The 19,691-nt window shown below is 60.6% G+C and overlaps 1 protein-coding gene across 1 annotated transcript in view; it reads right to left on the reverse strand.

The window, feature by feature from the left end:
• The window catches only part of FAM20C (FAM20C golgi associated secretory pathway kinase), a 36,647-nt gene that overhangs the window by 3,080 nt on the left and 13,876 nt on the right, over positions 1-19,691 (reverse strand). Inside the window, exons 4-8 of the mRNA XM_013047777.2 lie at positions 11,041-11,133; positions 10,216-10,331; positions 4,086-4,266; positions 3,200-3,309; positions 2,970-3,051 (exon numbers count right to left, since the gene is read on the reverse strand). Of these exons, the coding sequence (XP_012903231.1) occupies positions 2,970-3,051; positions 3,200-3,309; positions 4,086-4,266; positions 10,216-10,331; positions 11,041-11,133 (582 nt within the window). The remainder of the gene's footprint in view (positions 1-2,969; positions 3,052-3,199; positions 3,310-4,085; positions 4,267-10,215; positions 10,332-11,040; positions 11,134-19,691) is intronic.

A 19,691-nucleotide genomic window follows, 5' to 3' on the forward strand; every position in this document is an offset into this window, starting at 1 on the left:
CCAGCTGAGTATTCCCAGGATCCCAGCACTGTATCCCCAGCGCCCTGGCTATCTCCACCACCCTAGCACTGTGTCCTGTGTCCCCTGCACCCCTGGCTGACTGCCTGTATCACCCCAGCACCGTGTCCTCAGTGCCCCTGGCTGATGGCCCCAGTACCCACAACTGACTGTTCCTAGCACCCCTGGCTGAGTGTCCCCAGTACCCCAGAACTATATGCCCAGCATCCTGGGCTGACTGTTCCCAGCCCACCAGCACTTTGACGCCAGTGCCTCCAGCTGACTGTCCCCAGTACCACGTACTAGGTCCCCAGTGCCCTCAGCTGACCGTCACCAGCACTGTGTTCCCAGCGCCCACAGCTGACTCTCCCCAGCAGCCCTGGCACCGTGCCCCAGCATCCCCGGCTGAGTGTCCCCCACACCCCCAGCTGACTCCCCAGCACCCTGGTGTTGCGTCCCCAATGCCCATGGCTGATTGTCCCAAGCGCCCCCTTGTGGAGTGTCCCTAGCACTGTGTCCCCAGCACCCCTGGCTGACTCCAGCACCTCAGCACTGTGCCCCAGCATTCCTGAGTGTCCCCAGCATGCTGGCACTTTTTCCCCACCATCCTGGCATTGTGCCTCATATCCCCTGGCTGAGTGTCCCCAGCACCCAGCCTTGTGCCCATCACCCTCAGCTCACTGTCCCTAGTACCCCAGCACTGTGTCCCCAGCACAGCCAGCTGTCACCAACAACCCCGGCTGAGTGTCCCCAACATCACAGCATTGTGTCCCCGGTGCCATGGCTAAGTGTCCCAGCACCCCCGGCACTGTAACCTAGCACCCCAGCTGAGTGTCCCCACACCCCCCAGTGGAGTGTCCCTAGCACTATGACCCCAGCACCCCAGCTGGGTGTCCCTAGGACACCTGACTGTGCCGAGCACCCCTGGGTTAGGGTCCCAACACACCCAGCACTGTGTCCCTAGTGCCCCCAGCTGAGTGACCCCAACTATAACCTGGCACTATAACCTAGCACCTGGCTGAGTGTTCCTCGCAGGAACTTAGCCAGCACTGTGGCTAAGTGTCCCAACACCCCCAATACTATGCCCAGCACCCCCAGCTGAGTATCCCCAGTACCACTGGCACTGTAACCCAGCACGTCTGGCTGAGTGTCCCCAGCACTGTGTTCCCAGAACCCACAGATGACTGTCCCCAGCACCCCTGGCTGAGTGTCCCCAACACCCTAGCAATATGTCCTCAGTGCCCCTGGCTGTCTGTCCCCAGCACCCAGCCCTGTGTCTCCAGCACCCCAGCTGAGTCCCCAGCATCCCAGCACTGTGTCCCCAGTGCCACTGGCTGACTGTCCTCAGCACCCAGCAGTGTGTCCTAGGGTCCCCGGCTGACTATCCCCAGTACTTCTGGCACTTGCCCCAGCATCCTGGCACTGTGTCCCTAGCACCCCCAACTGACTCTCCCTAGCACACCTGGCTGAGTGTCCCCAACATGCCAACACTGTCCCCAGTGCCACCGGCTGAGTGTCCTCAGCAACCTGGCACTGTGCCCCAGCAGCCCCTGGCTGACTGGCACCAGTACGGTGTTCCCAGCTCCCATAGCTGACTGTCCCCAGCACCCCTGGGTGAGTGCCCCCAGTATGCCCAGTGGAGTGTCCCCAGTGCCCCTGGCACTGTGCCCCAGCACTTTGGATTGACTGTCCCCAGACCCCTGGCTGAGTGGCCCCAGCACCCCTACTGAGTGTCCCTAGTACCCAAGAACTATATCCCTAGTGCTCCCTGCTGACTGTCCCCAGCATCTCCAGCTATCACCAGCAATGTGTTCCCAGCTCCCACAACTGACTGTCCCTAGCACTGTGTCCCCAGTACCCCTGGTTGACTGTGCCCATCACCCCGGCACTGTGCCCCAGGATCCCTGGCTGAGTGTCCCCAGCACCCCAGCACTGTATCCCCAACACCTCTGGCTGATTGTCCCAAGAACCTCTGGCTTAGTGTCCCCAACATCCCAGCACCATGTCCACAGTGCCCCTGGCTGATTCTCCTCATCACCCCAGCACTGTGTTCCAGCATCCCCAGCTGAGTGTCCCCAGCACCCCAGAACTGTGCCCCAGTACCCCTGGATGAATGTCCCCAGCATCCCAGCACTGAGTTCCCAGTACCCCTGGCTGACTATCCCCATCACCCCGGCACTGTGCCCCAGCATCCCCGGCTGAGTGTCTCCAGCCCTCCAGCTGGCTCTCCCTAGCACACCAACACTAGATCCCCAGCACCCCTGGCTGTCACCAGCACTCCGGCACTGTGTCCCTAGCACCTGGGCTCTGTGGTCTTGTCTTTGCTGTGCCCAGCACCAGACACAGGCCCTGGGATGAGGCATGTCCCTGAAAGTACCCTAGTGTTCTGGCTGCTGTACTGGGGTCTGAGACAGGCTAAGCAGAGAAGGTGCCCCCAGGGTCTGGCCATGGTACTGTCCTTGGCAGTTGGGTGTCCGCAGCCCCCACACCCAACTGTCCAGGTGCCAGGTGCCAACTTGTCCTAGCACCAGCACTAGTAATTATTTGGGAAAGGCAGGTCCCTGTACCCACATCCACCCAGCAGACGGCTCTCCTCGGTGGCCCAGGACAGCCCAGGGCCCAGCATGCAGTGGCCACAGGCCCTCTTTGTGGGGTAGGGAGGGTCACATGTCCCAGTTAGCCAATCCCATGTGACTATGTGATGGGCAAAGTGCTCCTCACAGCCTTTCTGGGCAAGCAGCCTCTCTGGGCCTCAGTTTCTCCTGGGCAACATGAGAACATCGCAGGACTCAGCACACAGGGGTGACCCTGGGGACCAGGAGGAGTAACACTACCAATGCTTCCTGCCGTCAGGAGCTGGAGACCCAGGGCCAGCACCCTGCATCACACACACAGCATCTGAGGGGGACGGCCACCATCCCCCACTCAGAGCCTGGTCCTCCTGGGTCTGGAGGAGTAAGAATGCGGCTCACCCTCTTCCATTGTCCAAGTGGATAATAAACGTCTCATTCCCAAACTTCTCAAAAGTCTCATAGTGATGGCGGTCCATGTTTCCTGTGGAGAGAAGCAAGCTGAAATCTCAGGAGCCGACTCTCTACCTCTGAGCCTGGAGCCCAAGGGACAGAGCAAAGCAGGGGCTTGACCCCTGCTGGGTCACACACAGGGTGGGCGCTCCCGGTGGAAGCCCGGGCTGCTGACTTACCCATGAGGAAGTCAAAAATGGTCATGTCCATGATGTCCAGAACACGGTGGCTGCTGTCATAGGGGGGCGTCTGCTTCACCTCCTCACAGTAGTCGGGGTCCACTTCCCACCTGTGGGGGAGCCCATGTGAGCAGGTCAGTTTCCTCCTCTGGGTGGACAGGGAGGCCCAGACCAGCTCAGCACAGCGGGATTATTGCAGTGAGGACTTGGGGTGGAGAGAGGTGATCACCTCCCAACCCCCTGCTCCTGTTAATGCAGCCTCAGCTGGCAGCTCTGCTCTGCTCTGCTCTGTCACCACAGAGCAGAGCTGCCAGCTGAGGCTGCATTAAGATCACCACAGAGGCTGATCACCAGCTGAGGCTGCATTAAGATCACCACCATGAGGCTTCATTAAGATCACCACAGAGCAGAGCTGCCAGCTGAGGCTGCATTAACAGGAGCAGGGGGTTGGGAGGTGATCAAGCCATGTCTGGAGGCTGCTGTTCGCTCCAGATGCAAGGGTTCTGGAGGGTTAGGACCTGGACACCGCACCCCAGAGACCCCTTCACAGCCATGTCTTCAGGGACAAGAAAGGCACGGAGCGAATGCAGAGTTCCAGTCCTGAGAGGCTGTGTTTCCAGCCTGCACTGGGCCGGCGGCACCACGTGGGGGATGCGTCTGGTTCCCAGAATGAGGCCGCCCTTCCTGCCTTCTATGCATGAGGGGCGGTGTCGCCCACTGGGGGCAGGCAGAGTTGCATGTGCCCCCCTTTCCTGATACTCCCTCCAGCCTGAGGCTGGCAGCAGGCCCGAGGCCCGTCTGAGCACAGTGGGCAGAAGCCTCTGAGACCCCCGCGATGCCAGCAGAAGGATGCGGCCCCGCATGGCAGGGCCTGCCTGACACTTACTCTGCTTTCTTCCGCTTGTGGTACGAGCGCCTCCAGGGGTTCCGCCACGTCTTCCTCTTGGCCAGGGACAGGTCAGGCAGGAAGGCTGCCAGTGAGCCCTCAATCTGGTCCGGCTTCCCGCACAGGGCGTGTTCCGTGGAGCAGTAGTAGGAGCACTCCCCGTAGAAGCAGATGTTGTTGGCTGGGGACACACAGGCACACAGGTGAGGGGGGCAATGCCCTAATGCCAGCCCTGTCTACAGTCTGTCCCATGAGGCACGTCTACGCTGTCTGTCCTACAACCCCCTGTCTACACCATCTGCCCCACAGGCCCCCATCCACAGTGTCCGTCCACAGCGTCCGTCCAACAGGCCAGGCCCCTGTCTACACCGTCTGCCCGATGTCCCCATCCACACCATCCATCTGACAGGCTGGGCCCCAGTCCACACTGTCTGTCCCACAGGTCCCCATCTACAGCGTCCATCCTGGGCTAGACCGCCATCCACACCATCTGTCCCATAGGCCCCTGTTTGCCCCACTGGCCACATCCATGCCATCTGTCCCATGGGCCCCCGTCCACACCATCTGTCCCACAGGCATCGGTCCCACAGGCCCCCGTCCACACTGTCCATCCTACGGGCCATGTCCACACCATCTGTCCCACGGGCCCCCCCATCCATCCTGGGCTGGGCCCCTGTCCACGCCGTTGGTCCTACAGGCCCCCGTCCGCACCATCCATCCTGGGCCATACACCTGTCCACACTGTCCGTCCCATGGTCCCCCTCCATACCATTTGTCCACGGGCCCCTGTCTACACAGTCCATTTGGGGCCGAACTCCCATCCCATCCATACTATCCATCCTAGGCTAGACCTCCTCCCTCCATACCGTCTGTCCCACAGGCTCCAGTCCACACCGTCTGTCCCATGGGTCACATCCACACTGTCCGTCCCATGGGCTCCCGTCCACACCATCCACCCCATGGGCCACATTCAACCATCTGCCCCACAGGCCTCCCTCCACACCACCCATCCGGGCTAGACCCCCCTCAACACCATCGGTCCCACGGGCCCCCGTCCACACCATCCACCCAATGGGCCCCTGTCCACACTGTCTGCCTGACAGACTGGGCCTGTCCACTGTCTGCCTGGACAGGCTGGGCCCCCATCCACAGTGTTTGCCCCACAGGCCCCCATTCACACGATCTGTGCAATGGGCCCCCATCCACACCGTCCATCTGATGGTTCCCGGTCTACACTGTCTGTCCACGGGCCTCTATCCACACCATCCACACTGGGTTGAACCCTCATCCACACCATCCATCTGATGGTCCCCGGTCTACACTGTCTGTCCACGGGCCTCTATCCACACCATCCACGCTGGGTTGGACCCTCATCCACACCGGCTGCCCAATGGCCTGGGCCCCCATCCACACCATCTGCCTAATGGGGTGGGCTCCTGTCTACACCATCCATCCAACGGGCTGGGCCTCCATTCACACGATCTACCTGATGGGCCCCTGTCCACACCATCCATCTGATAAGCCGGGCCCCGACCACGTCATCTGTCTGACGGGCCCCTGTCCACACTGTCCACCCAATGGGCTGGGCCCCTGTCTGCACTGTCTGTCCGATAAGCCCCTGTCCACACCATCCACCCAATGGGCCAGGCCCAGTCCACACCGTCCACCTGACCAGCCAGGCTCCCTGACTTTCTCCCACCGGATCTCACAAATCAGTGCTGCCTGTGGTATGAACGCTAAGGCCCAGAGAGGGGCGCTGACCTGCCCGAGGCCACACAACTGGGGGAGCTGGCACTAGGATCTCGGACTGACACCTACTGAAATTCTAGAGTCCATGCTCAGTGGCTTAAAAGAGGCATTCTCCCCATGAAAAAAGTATAACGCTCCTGGCGGGAGAGAACACTTGCCAGTCTCCGCTCTGACAAGGGTCTAGCACGCAGCCCACATTAAGAACTCCTACGACCCACTAAGATAAATAGCCCCACTCGTAAATGGGCCAAGGAGTTCTGCAGATTTTCCCCTAAAGAAACTACAGAAACAGCCAACACAGACATGACCCCACCTTGGCCATTAGGGGAGTGCCGCGGGGACCACGGTGAGACCCCGTTTCCTACACCCCCAGCCAGTTTCAGTCGGGAGAACAGACACTAAAGGGTATTGCTGAGGGCATGGGGACACGGGAGCTGCTTCAGTACCACTGGGCTGGACACGGTGTGGCTGCTGTGGAAGCCAGGCTGGTGGCCTGTCTGAAAGCTAGTGTGGAAGGACCCATGACAGAGCAATGCTGCCCTCAAGGGAAGCAAGCACGCGTGCATGCAGCACCCGGCACCAAGGGCCCGTGGGAACAGAGCTGCGGGGCCCCCCGCTGTCCCCCCGGGGCTGTCCCTCCATAGAACAGGGTGCACTGTTTACCCAGGAGGAAGCCTCCCCGGGGACAATCCATGTGAACGTGACACTCGGTGACAGACGCCACACGCTGTCGCATTGTGTGTGTGAAACGTCCAGATAGGCAACGGCACACAGAAACCCTGGGGGTTCAGGGGTGGGGGGCCCCGGGGGGTGATGGCAAACAGGGGTGAACAGAACGTTCTGGAACAGGTGCTGACGTGGCACGTCGCGAATGCACTAGAAGCTGCAGAACCGCACCCTCCAAAATGATGAACTTCATAAAAAAAATAAAGGAGGGGCGCCTGGGTGGCTCAGTGGGTTAAAGCCTCTGCCTTTGGCTCAGGTCATGATTTCAGGGTCCTGGGATCGAGCCCCGCATCGGGCTCTCTGCTCAGCGGGGAGCCTGCTTCCTCCCTCTCTCTCCGCCTGCCTCTCTGCCTACTTGTGATCTCTGCCTGTCAAATAAATAAATAAAAATCTTCTAAAAAAATAAATAAAGCAGAACAAATGTCACTCCATTTAACCACGCGGTATGGACACGCTACTTAAAACACAAGAATGAAATGCCTTGGTCGTTTAGTTGCTGCAAAAAGAGGGTGAACGTTACGGTACGGGGCTCAGATCGCAGGGAACATGGGTCATGTAGGGTTAGCGTGCATCTCCTGCTGCCTAGTTTGCTGATTTGTTGCCAGACGCCTGGCCAGGTGTCCCGTACTGGTCCAGGACGCTATGGCACTTGTGGGCACACAGTGGTGAGGTTCACGTCCTTATGGTCAGTGACTCTGTGATTGCGGTGGGTGGGGGAGCTCTCAAGAGTCTGAAGTGTGTAGGGACACAGCGGTCAGAATGGCGGCCACCACGCTCAGGCCCCTTCCCAGCGGTGCAAACGGCCAGCTTCCCAGACAAGGGGTCTCCTCTCTGGACCACGCAGGGTCTCTGTGGCTGGTGAGCAGCCAACTGGGGGACACAGGAAGGCAGCTCAGGGGCTCCCACCGTGCTGCCTGCGCACAGTGAGCCCCTGCCTGCATCACCGGCCTCTCTGCCTCCCTGGGACCTCGTGATCCCAGAACCAGTGCAGCAGGACAATGTGGGACGGACCCGTCTATGAGCTCGCCTGTGTCGACACGTTCGTCCACGTCCCACTGACGCACCATAAGCCTCAGGCCAGGCGGCGGCTCCTTGTTCAGGAGGGTAACCTTTATCTGATCCCCTGGGCTGGAGCCCTGGGCTCTGCCATCTAAGGGCAGAAGCTGCTGTGAGACAGGTTAATGCTCGGACAGAAAGGCGCTTTGTGAGGGCATAGCGTCCTCACCAGAGAGCCAAGCCTTGTTCTAAAGGAATGGCCAGGGGGCGCCTGGGTGGCTCAGTGGGTTAAAGCCTCTGCCTTTGGCTCAGGTCATGATCCCAGGGTCCTGGAATGGAGCCCCGCGTCAGGCTCTCTGCTCGGCGGGGAGCCTGCTTCCCTCTCCCTCTCTGCCTGTCTCTCTGCCTACTTGTGATCTCTGTCTGTCAAATAAAGAAAATCTTAAAAAAAAAAAAAAAAGATTTTAAAGGAACGGCCAGGGCAGGGCCCCAAGAGCTTCCCAGGGGTATGACCTTGGTATGGGACTTCCCCTCCTCGTGCCTCAGTGTCCCCACCTGACCGAGGGCCCCAGCAGCACATGCTCATGGGTCGAATGCTGAATATGGTGACCGGGTCGACACCGGTCTAGCAAGCGAGTCAGAGGCTGGTGCAGGGGGGCGGTCATTGGTTCAGCCCTGCACTTGGGCAGAAGCGGGCGAGCAGGAGGAAGGAATGTGAGCCCTTTTTCATCTCAGTGACGATAATCGAGGTGGTTGGCTGGGAAAATCTGCCTTCCCCACACCCCAAGGCCAGCTCCTCCAACACCTGAGACCTCGGGGGAAGACGGGCCAAGGACCCAGCAAACAGGTGACTCTGCACCAGAACCCTTCACCCGTGAGGCCCGAGGGTCAAGCCATCTCTACCTCGCACGCGCCCATCTAGCTCCCAGCCGGCGCCAAGCTCCCCTGTCAGCTGCTGGCACGTTTCCCTTTCCTGACTGACCCCAGACAGAACCACTCGGGCCCCTGGAGGTGGAGGGGATGTCCGCCACCGATTAATGTCTCCAACATGCACCTGGTTCTCGAGCAAAGCTCTGTGGGCAGTGTGGCAATGGAGGGTTCTAGAAGGGCAGGCAAAGCACCAAGGCTACCAGTGAGTCTGAACAGACTTTGTTTTCTAGAACGAGGTCAAAGCTCGCTCCTGCCACTCTGCTGCTTTAAAGAAAACCACACATCCCTGCGATTGTCGTGTGGCACCTGGAACATGACAGCTGCAGCACACAGAACGGCACACCGCCGGAGTGGGACAGGCCCGTGCCGTCACCCGCTCAGACTGAGAACCAGCTCCATGGTTTGTGTCTAAGAAGGAATCCACAAGCCTTTAGCCGCCCCTGTGGGACATCAGTCGTGGGGTTCTGGACGCTGCCAGGTGCACAGCCCCTTCCCTGCGAGCCCCCAGCGAGGCGGCCACGCGCCCGGGCGAGCACCCCTGGACCCAGAGGCAGGTGCCCGAAGGGAGCTCCCTCTGCACCAAGAAAGCAAGATAGAGAAGTTTCTTGGTTTGTTTGTCTTGCTTGATACTCAGACTCCAGCTCCTCCCCTTCATTTGGGCAAGTCACTGAGTCCCGTGTATCCAGGGCCCATCAGCAGACGACGGGATAAGCCATCGCGGTGCGTCCGTACACAACAACAGGACTCCGACGAGCACGCGGGACACCAAGCAACAACCCGGGGGACTCTTGACATGGTGCCGTTGGGCACCGGGAGACAAAGTTACACCCGTGTGCCACCCCCACTTGTGCACAACGGTAGGAAAGGCTCAGTAGCCCTCAGAGACCAGGAACAGACCGCATCGTTGGAGAGATGGAGCAGGACGGGACCGGGGCTTCTCTGCTCATCGAAATTCACAGAACTCTGCCCTTGGCTACTAGTGACGGCGTGTCAGCCATGCCTCCACAGAATCACGCACAAGGGGGGATGAGGAGACAGTGTGCCCCCGCACTCCTGCCTAGGAATCGAATGGGGAACCCTCTAGCAGGTACGTGGTAGAGCCTGGTATGCAGCTGGCGCTCACTAATGTGTATGTCCCTTTGCTGTGGTAGCACGGCCCAAAGCCTGCCTGCCATGGGATGACACAGTGCCCAGGGCGCCCTGTGTGTGGGACCTCCGGGCGGGCCCCATCCGCGGGGTGTGGGGGCGACCCACACGGAATGGGCTCGTTTCTGGCTACAGGGACGCTCTCCAGCCCAAGTGGCCACAGGCACGACGTGCTCTTGGCAGCTACAGGCCGGCCCTTTCTGCCGGCCCTACACCAGTCCCTCAGTGAGCCTCTGAACTAGTCCAAGACAGAGCCGGAGAGCAGCCATCTCATGTGGAAGGACACTGGTGACAGGTAACCCGGGGGTGAGTGTGGGGACATGGTCATGTTTTATCTTAACTTCTGAACACTGAGCAACATCCCCAGAAAGCGTGCACTAGAACCTGCAGAAATGGCTGACATGGAGTGGCGACGCAGCCCGGGGTCCTGTGGCGTGGCCCAGCCCCCAGGGGGCGCACCACGCTCAGGGTCAGGATGAGGGCTCGGTCACACAAGAGTTCTTCCCAGTTTCTCTCCTCCATCTTGGAAAGGGAAGCAGGCTCGTGGTGACGTGTGTGGGAAGCCTGGCGAGGGGCAGCTTACCTGGGGAGATGAAGAAGGTCCTCCACAGCTTCTTGTCCCTCGTCACATCCCGGATCTCCTTTGTCATGTTGACCATCCTGCCGGCCACGGGCGGGACCCGGCGGAAGTCCAGGATCCTGGCAGGAAAGGGACGGGGAGAGGGTCTCACCTCTGTGCCCCGGCCAGCTCTGGGCTGGTGAGGAATGAAAACCCCTTTCTCTGCGTTCCAAGGTGGGGTCCCCCATCCCCTGGACTCTGGGAACTGACCCTGGAGCCAGGCCCATGACTGCCCCTAGAGGGTGCCCAGCTCTGGGCAGGCAGGGGGGCTGCTGAGAGGCTCATGACACGGCCACTCACCACCCCCTGCCCAGCTCCCCAGCAGTGAGAGGCGGTGTGGACCCTGAAAGGGCATTCACAAGCGGCTTGGTAGGGCTATTCTAGGAGACGGGTGATGGGGGGTGGGGGATGCGGGTGCTAGACTCGTGTCCCTCGGTCTCACATGGCCCCAGGGCTGACATCCTGAAACACCCTGCCTTAAAACTCCCAGCACTCGTACTCCTCCCCCCCTCCCTGGTGGGCCATGCCCGCCCAGGTCACTGGCTGCTCTGGGTCCTCTCCCGCCCGGCACTGTCCTTGGTGTGGGGTACGCAGCATGACTCTCTGGGATAGGCCATCACAGGACAGACCCACCTCTGCGCTGCAGGGCAATGGTTACCAGCACGGCCTGCCTCAGTTTCTATTCTGCACAACGGGGTAATGACAGGACCCTCCCAGCCGGGTGTTGGGGGGACACCCCCCCCCCCCACGTACGGTGCTCAGACCCAGGGCGCAGGCGGGAGGGCTCACCTGTCCAGGTGGAAGGCAGCAATCTCCGCGTTGTGCCTCTCATAGTCCGAGAAATAAAAGAAGTCAGGGGGCGTCTCCTGCTCCCTCGTTTGCCTAGAGAAAACCGGACGAAACAAAAGGTTGATCACTGTCAAAACCCTCCAGCAGGCAGGTTCTGGTGGCTTGTGCCGCCAGCGAAAACAGGCTGTCATGCTTCCAAGAGTGCTGTGAGCCCGCTATCCAAGTCATCCTTGAAGACCAATCTGTATAAACACACAACTACGTAAGTCAGCCTAAAAAAGCAATAAACGTTGAAACCTCATCACTTCCCGCTTACTTTACGACACCCTACTGAGTGCTCTTGGGGCCACTGACACCTGTCGCCTCTGCAGGTGCCAACAGCATAGAGGGAGGGGATGCGTGTCCCCCACACCAGCTTGAAATCAGCCAGCGAGGAAGTATCTGGACCCCGGGATGGGGATGGGCCAACTCTTCCGGCCAGGCTTTCCCTTAGGAAGGAGCAGGCTACTGAACACTGCGCAGCCCCTCACCCACCAGGTCTCCACCGCCAGCCAGATGCAGGCTCTCCAGGAAGGCAGAGGCTGAAGGCAGCCCCTGGCTCCCGAACCCAGGGAGCTGGGGCAGCCAGGAACCACCTCACACAGAATGAGGGGACTTTCCTGGGGCATGAGCTGGGGGCCAGGTTCAGGCTGCACAGAGGCTCCCTCAGCCCACTCTCAGCCATCCAGCAGTCCACCTGCCCAGACAGCACCCCCTGCGAGGGTGCGAGGGAGGCTCTCTTGGGGCCACTTCTGAGCCCTACAGGAGGTGATCCATTTTCCAAAGTTCCATCAGGGCCCCCGCTGGTTAGGACCGCAGTCAGCTCCCTCTGCCCCTTCCCCTTCCCCTGAGCTTGAGGGAGCACCACCTGCTGTCTCCTGCTCTCCCACACCCACTGCCTTTGCTCGACTGTTCTACCTTCCTGGAACCGTCTTCCCCTCGTGTCTCCCAGTGGATAAGTCAGCATTCCCAACTGTGTGTCTCACCTGCCCAGGGACTTGTAGCACAAAAGAAGTCCTCAGAGAGGTTGGAGTTTGGGTAACATGCATACTGGAGCACCTTCTGGGGCCTCAACAGTGCCCAGTAGCACTGTAAAGGCCTTGACAAGGCCTGCAGCTATATACTGACTACAGTAACCCATTTTGTTCGAACCACATTATCACATTGAACTTTCGAGAACTGCTGGTTGGCCCCATTTCCGGCTCCTGCTCAAAGGCAAACGCTTTCATACTACTTTTCCTGATGCCACAGCAAAGATGTCCAGGCTCATCCTGGACCCTCCTGGACTGGCAAGCAGACAGGAAGGCTCTGTCTAGAGCAACGCTGTGCTCCAGTCCACGATGGCCCACCACAAACCCAGAGCCCGGTCCCAGCCACTGCCCCACGCCTCTGTAGCACGTTGCGGGTGGGGGCGGTGAGCACAGCCGAGTATCCTCAGGCTGGCTCTGTGTGCAGCCCTGGCACGACCCACGACCTCCCTGCCTCCAGGTCTCCCCCTCAGGAGACAAATGAACTCTAGGAACCCCTTGAGTCTGACATCTGTGCCCCACAGTGAGCTGCAGACAGCCCCTCCCCCAGCATTAACACGTAGCCCTCTGCCCTGGCCACCGGACATGGCTCTCTGGAAGGGGGACTATCATTCTGTAAACACAGGTACTTAGCAGACACCCGAGCAGCAGGGACCCATGACGACAACAAGTGCTGGACCTCAGCAATCCGGGGATGTGCAAAATCGTGTCAGGGCAAACACGCTCCTGGCACATAATCCAGGTGTGTTCTGTGCCCCCGCCTGCACTTGTGGGGGCAGTGTCCACAGGAGGCACTTTCTAGGCTGGGCCATGGATACAGCTCAGCCTCGAGCTGGTAAGGATTTACCAAATGCCAGGGATCCTCCCTGCTCTGCAAACACAGGATGGGGACAACCAAGGGCCAAGGGCCTCACATGGGACGCAGCCCACAAGATGGGGACTTGAATGATGCCCACTCAGGCCCTGCGGCTGGCCTTGCTGGGCAGCACAGACCTCCCCACCTTGTGGGCTCAGCTATCCTCGTGGACCTCCCCACCTTGCGGGTACTGTCCTGCGGGGCTGAGCCTGCTTCTTGATGCGGCCTCTGTCCCTGGCCCCTGCCCAGCACTGTCCAAGCACGTTCCGTGGGGATGGGCATGTTCTCCATCTCACCAGTCCACATGTGGCCACAAGGGACTCGAAAGGTGCCCAAGTGTGTGCTCCGTTCTGACTGAACACAAAGAGGCCGGCCTGGCTCTGGCCGCTGTCCCGGGCAGGCAGCTCGAGTGGATGAGGCCTCTCTAGTGCCTCTGTCCCTCTGTGTGTGTCTGTCATCACCTGAGTAGGACACTGGGCCCAGATCCTTCTCTGCTGGCCTGTCTCTCTGCTTCACCTCTCCAGGGCCATGCGCATGCACTTGACCCCGGGGGTCCCTGGCCTGATGTGGCTCTGCCTGCTCTGCAGGTTGGACATCCCTCCCTCCACCTTCTCAGTCAGAAGGCCACCTGTGGCCACCGCCTCCAGGAAGGCCCTCTGGAATAGTTCTGTCCTTTCAGAGGCCTCTCCCTACCTGTGCCTGTGTGGCCCCACAGGGCACTGCGCATCCACATCCCCTCTCCCCCAGCTGCCCCACAGAAGAGGTGTGTCCCCAGGCCCAGCTCTATACCCGAATGGGGGAGTGGGAACAGCTGCTTCTTGGGGCTCTGTAGGCAGAGGTCCACTGCCAGCCGTCAGTGTGGGGACACACACACTAGTAACTAGGGTCCTCAGGCCCAGTCGGGCACACACCGGTAGGGCCCCCAAAGCCTTGTCCTCGTAGGTGGGCCACCGAGACCCAGGGAGCGGCAAGCTTAGTGATGACGCTGAGGGTCACTGTGGGTGGGGCCTGCTGCAGACCACATGTGCACATGTGCACACACGTGCGGGCCCCCTCACCGGCGCAGGCTGTCAGAAAGGTCTCAGAGAGAACTAGGACCCTGTCCACTGCCTTTTCTCTGGCACAGCCAGCCTCCCATGAAGAAGCCTCTGGGGGCGGGAAGCAATCTTTTCATTTCCTTGTGGGGGAAGAGACCAGGCTCAAGCTGGAGGAACAGGACTGGCCCATCCCCCCGCCCCCTGCCCCGCTCCTGGCCTAGAGGCAGGCAGGCCTTTGGGGGCAGCCCCACTGCACACTCCGTGGCCGGACCTCGGCTCCTGAATGCTCAGTCCCACGGCCTCCTAGCCAGATCAGCCTGCCGAGGGCCGGTGCAGGAGGGAAGCAGAGGAAGCAGCCCCGAGAGGGCGGGGGTGGGGGAAGCAGGCAGCCCCAGGGTGCTGGCCAGGCTCACCCCAACACACGTCTCATCTCCCCATCTCCTTGGTGCCTACTCCCTACGCCGACTATTGCCACCAGACACCTCCTGGCCCCCTCCTCAGCTCTGCCCTCCTCTCTCCTCACCCCTGCCGCCTCCAGCATCAACAAACCTCTCCCAGACCCAGCACTCAGGACTTCTCCATCTCTGCACCTTTGCCTGTGCGGGGGTCTGCGCCTGGGCTTGCTTCCCCCATGCTCCCCAAGATCGGCCTCAGCCCCCACGGGCTTTCCCGGGCAGCCCGGCAAGGCTTCCCCGGCTGGGGCCTTCTGCGGAAGAACAGGGCACTGCTACCTTAGATTACGGTCTGCAGGGCCTGGGGCAGGAGGGCCGAGCCGCGTGCCTGCTTCAGAACAGGCAGACGATAAACAAAGGAACAGGTAGAGGAAGAACAGGGAATGGACACAAATCGGTCTGCGGCCCCGAGCTCTCCCACCCCCACGTCTTCAGTTTCTACCTTCATCACCACCACCAGCACCACGTGCAGTGGCGTTAGCTGTGAGGCTAAAGAGGAAGCACTTCTATTTGCCAACTCTGGCTTTTGCTTCCTTTTTCCCTCACGCCAGCCCCCCACTCCGATCAGGTCACACACCTGGAAAGCAGGTGGCTCTGGGCCCTGCCGCTCCGGGAAGAGCCAAGCCCAGAGGCTCTGTGACCAGGTTCCAGAACAGTTTCTGGTGCCCTCACGTCTCCCACCTCAGGGCTTTCCAGCGACCTCTGCGTTCCAGCTGTTCACACCAGGAGCAGCTCTGTCTTCCGCCCCGAGGCCACACACAGGCCTCGGCTTGGCCCTCTTAGCTTCCCAATGCCCCTCCCCAGAACGACCCGGAAGGGTGGAGAAGTGGAGATGAAGTGCTCTTTGTCTGTGCGCTCAGGGCTCGTCTCCCCTCCTAGAGGCTCCGAGGTGCTCCCGGGGCCTCTGTGTTCTTTGGGCGCGTCTCCAGATGTGTGACACGCCTGTGAGTGGCTTTAAGGCTCCTTCAGGCTGTGAGCAACTTGGGCAGGGGCCCCGCTTAATCAGTGCTGGTAAGGATGGAGCAGGGAACTCAGGAGACACCTGAAGGGGAGGGTGGGCTCCAGTGTGGGCCTCCCGCTTGCTTGTTGCAAACACGGTGCCTGTGGGCCGGAGCAAAGGGCTAGGTCAGCCCCATGCAGACCCGGCTCCCCAAGGCCACCGGGGGTGCTGAGGGACTGTGCTCAGCCCCGACCCTCAGCTTCCCCAGCCTGGGAGGGGGTTCTATGCTCTGGGCGTGGCCAGCGGACCCCGCTCCTGTCCTCAGAGTGGTCAGGACTCCCACACACGGGGGAGCTTGAAGTAGGAACAATGGCCAGAAGAGACCCAGGACGGGCAGGTGGGGTGCTCAGGGAGGACGAGGCTGGCTCCCTGCTGGTCTTCCTGCTGAGTGTCCATGCCCAGATCAACAAGGGGAGTGGAAATCTGCCAGCTCTGCACCCCCGGCGACAGAAGGAGGCGCACAGGATCCACCCAGCTGGTTGCCACCTGCATGTTCGGGTGCCGAGACATGGGCCATCAGCAGGACTCCTGCAGGGAGCCCCGACCAGCCAGAGAGGAGAACTCGGGGGATCTGAGAGCTGGGGGCATGGGGCAGGGGGCACGGGGACTCTTCTCTGGCCCGGGCCACGGAGCAGGGGACAGCATGGGGGCATCTGTGTGGAGTGGGGACCAGGAGGAGATGGGACATGGTGCCCTCGGTGGCGAGGTCCGCCCGCTTCCTGCCACATCCCGGGCGGTGCTGGAGAGCTGAAGGGGCTGCGGCCGACTGGCCTTTTAGGGAAAACCCTTTGGAAAAGTACTGAGCTCGCTGCACGGGCGGGAGACTGCACTCAGCTGAACCCAGTTACCCGGCAGCCTCTCCTTCCTCCAGGTGTCGTGGAGGAAGCCAGCCTCGGTGCAGGGCAGATGAAGGGCGTGGCCTGCCTGGGGCACCGGGCTTCTTCCTGGAGTGTGGGGCATGGAAATGTGGAAAGAAGATGCTATCAGACACCCCGGGGTTGGCTAGGCACCCAGAGCATGTGCCTGCCCTGGCGAGGGGTGGGGAGACCGGGCTGAGGACGAGCGTTTCCTAGAACACTGGGTACCTGGGAGCACAGAGCCAGCAAGTCGCCGTCCTTTCCTGCGGACTGAGAGGGCTGGGGGGCGGGCGGCAGCCTCTCCAACGGGCCCAGGGGCAGGAGAAGCCTCCCAGTCTGGTCACCCTCCTGGGGGTCACTGCCCCCATACACGGAGCAGTCAGAACCTGGGAGCCACCCACCACCCCGACAGCTGCTGAGGTCAGAGTGAGCCCCCCACCCTGCCCCGCCCCAGCCCTGGGCAGGCCTGAGCAGCGGGGAAATGGAAAAGTGTACACTCACTTTCCTCGGAAAACAATGGCTAAGGAATCAGGCACAAACCACAGCCAAGCGCACGGTTTCAGGGGTTTCAGGGAAAAGCCTTGGCAGCAGTGATGGAGGGTCAGGGTGGAAAGACGGGCAGAGCCTGGTGAATTCCGGAGGCCTGGATCCCGGGAAGGTCTCAGTCCTGCTCTCTAGGAAGTTCCTAAAACCTCACACCTCCACCCAGGCAGACAAGCGTACTGGGTCGCACAGGCCACGAGAAAGCAGGCAGTGGAGGCAGCCCCCAGGGGTACTCAGAGCATCCTATGCCAGGCCTGCTAAACCTGTCAAGGAGCTGCTCAGGGCCAGTTTTGGGGGCCTCCCAGACTTCCACATTCCTTCTCTCCCCGTCTCCAGAGCTGACCACACCCAAACTCCGTCCCTTTGCTGGGAAGGAAGCACCATAAAGCTGATCATGCATTTTTATACTTAAGTGAGAATGACTGCTATGTTGGACTCTCCCAGGAAATCTCTGGTCTGAATTTCCTTAAAGGGCAGAAGGAATTTTGTAGATGGAATTATGTCTGGGATCTAGAGATGGGGAGACGATCCTGTACTGTCTGGGGTGGAGGGTGGGTAATGTCATCTGGAGGGTTCTTATAAGAAGGAAGCAGAGGGAGGTCTCATGGCTGAAGAGGCCACAGCGGTGGCTTCGAAGAGAGGCTCTGGGAGACACGCTGTTTCCTCCCCTCCTCCAGCTTCAAGAGGCTGCCTAAGGCCTTCCTTTGCAATGAAACACATGATCTCCCGGAGCCTCCAGAAGGAACACAGCTGGCAGATCCCGTTGAGATTTCTGACCTCCGAGCCTGCGGGAGGACAGTTCAGGTGGCTTCACACCCCTGCATTTGCAGTAACCTGCCGCAGAAGCACAGGGAACTGATACGGAGCCGTTGGCAGCCCTGAAGCAGCAGGAAGGACATGGGATTTAGCAATCTTGGAACAGTTATGAAATCCGGTCCGTTTCCTCAGATTTGGTCATGCCATCCCCGCGATATTTCTGAGACTTTGAGGAACTGACGCAGAACATTTGGGGAGAAGGTGCCTCTCTTTTCCCAGAAGCCAAAGAGAGGTGGAATCCAGTAAGTAGCAGGCGAGTCCCCCCCCCCCCCCCCCCCAGGCTCCCATCCCTGTCCCCATTTTAATGACAAGGAAGTCTGAGGTCAGCCAAGGGGAAAAGGCAGGTGCAGAATCACACAGGTAGAAATGGCCAGTGCTGGGTTCTTTCTTAAGGGATTCCCCCTCCCAAGGTCAGACACGGCTCCAGCTCTGGGTACTGGGACGGCCCCAGGGACTCGGAGCCAGTCAGGTGCCCAGCTTCTTGGGGACTTGGGGAGGCTGTGTGCAGGCTTGGAGGTCTGGCTGCAGGAACAGTCCCCCGGGCCCCAGAAAGGTCCTGGCTCCCAACAGCTGTGACTTCTACGCTCAAGTTCGTCCTCAACACAGCAGAACCCCTCCCTTCCTCCTTTACAAGCAGGCTCCCCACCCCCGCCCAGTTCCCCCGTCACTATTAACATCTCAGTGTTCTTTATGTTGTGGGAAAACAGAAAGCTTGGGCTTGGTTAAAAATAGAGGAAATTGGCAGCTTTTTACCGAAGCCTGCGGGGGAGGCAAAGCCAACCGTATCCAGCTCCTACTATGATCTAAGCTGTGTGTGCGGAGTCACTCCCTCCACCTTCATGACAGCCTGCGAAGTGTCCCCGTCCCCCCCAGATCCCAGCCAGTCAGAGAGGTCTCAGCCTGCAAGCGGGAGGCCTGGTTCAGGCTGTGCACTCGGGTCCACGGGCCTGAATCAGCCCCATGGCGCCCCAGAAAGGCTCTGATGTGGGAGGCTGCGTGGAGTGTGGGCTGGGCCCCATTCTCTCCACTGACGCCTGAGAACAGCTGGTGGAGAGGGGTCGGCAAGCCCTGCGTGCCCTCTCCAGGCTGGCCGGAAGCAGGTGCGCCCCCAGCCCCCTTGGAGCAGCGTGGCAGGGGAGGCGGCTCAGGGGAGATGCCTCGGGGAGCAGCAAGGACCCGTGGTCCTTCCCCCTTGCTGCTGCCGCTGCCACTGCCACCCCTCTGGGCTGACGGAGAGGGAAGGAGGCGTGCAGTCCTGGGAGGGGTGGGGGGGTGCTGAACGCTGGCCCAGTCAGTGGGTGCCACACGGCAAGCACGGGGACTGAGACCAGGCAAACGCAGAGCCAGAACAGAAGCGACAGCCAACTGCCAGGTCGGACTCTGGGGAAGGGGCCCCTGGGGGAATGCTCGGGGCACAGACAGCTGTCACACAGCTGTTTCAGGCATCTTAGGCAGAGCTAGGGGCCCCCTGAGTTCCCTGCAGATGGGAAACTGAGGCCCAGACAGAGGAGGGCCACACCTAAACTTTGTGTGTATCAGGGAACAGCACTGCCCGCCAAACCCTGCAGGACAGAAGCAGAGAGAAGGGAACGCTTGGGAGGAGCTCCCAGGAAGCCCATCTGCAGGTGTCCGGGCAAGCACTCTCAGCGGGAAACACGTGTGTCCATGCTGGCACACACGGCAGGCAGCCACAGCTCCCTTGTGCCAGGCCCCCTGCTCACCAGGGCTCCCCACCAACACCCTCCCCAGATGAGGACCTAGTGTGGCTGCTTGGGTGATCCCCAACCCCCCGGACCTCCTGCCTAAGGGGATCCCATCCAGGGCATGTCAACAAGCACGACCCACCAGTGTCTCCTCCCTGATCACCAGGAACAACGTGGCTCACGTCACTCCTGCTCGTCCTGAGGGCACCCCACGGCACCCCAACGCACCTAGGGTCACGATTTCCCCCCCACCTGCTGCCACCCAAGTCCCACTTCTACCATCTGTCCACTGTGATGAGAGTCGGCAGAACTTGAGGGAA

This window comes from Mustela putorius, unplaced genomic scaffold, assembly GCF_011764305.1.
Source record: "Mustela putorius furo isolate JIRA1106 unplaced genomic scaffold, ASM1176430v1.1 tig00000139_pilon_pilon_pilon, whole genome shotgun sequence".
Lineage (NCBI taxonomy): Eukaryota > Metazoa > Chordata > Mammalia > Carnivora > Mustelidae > Mustela > Mustela putorius.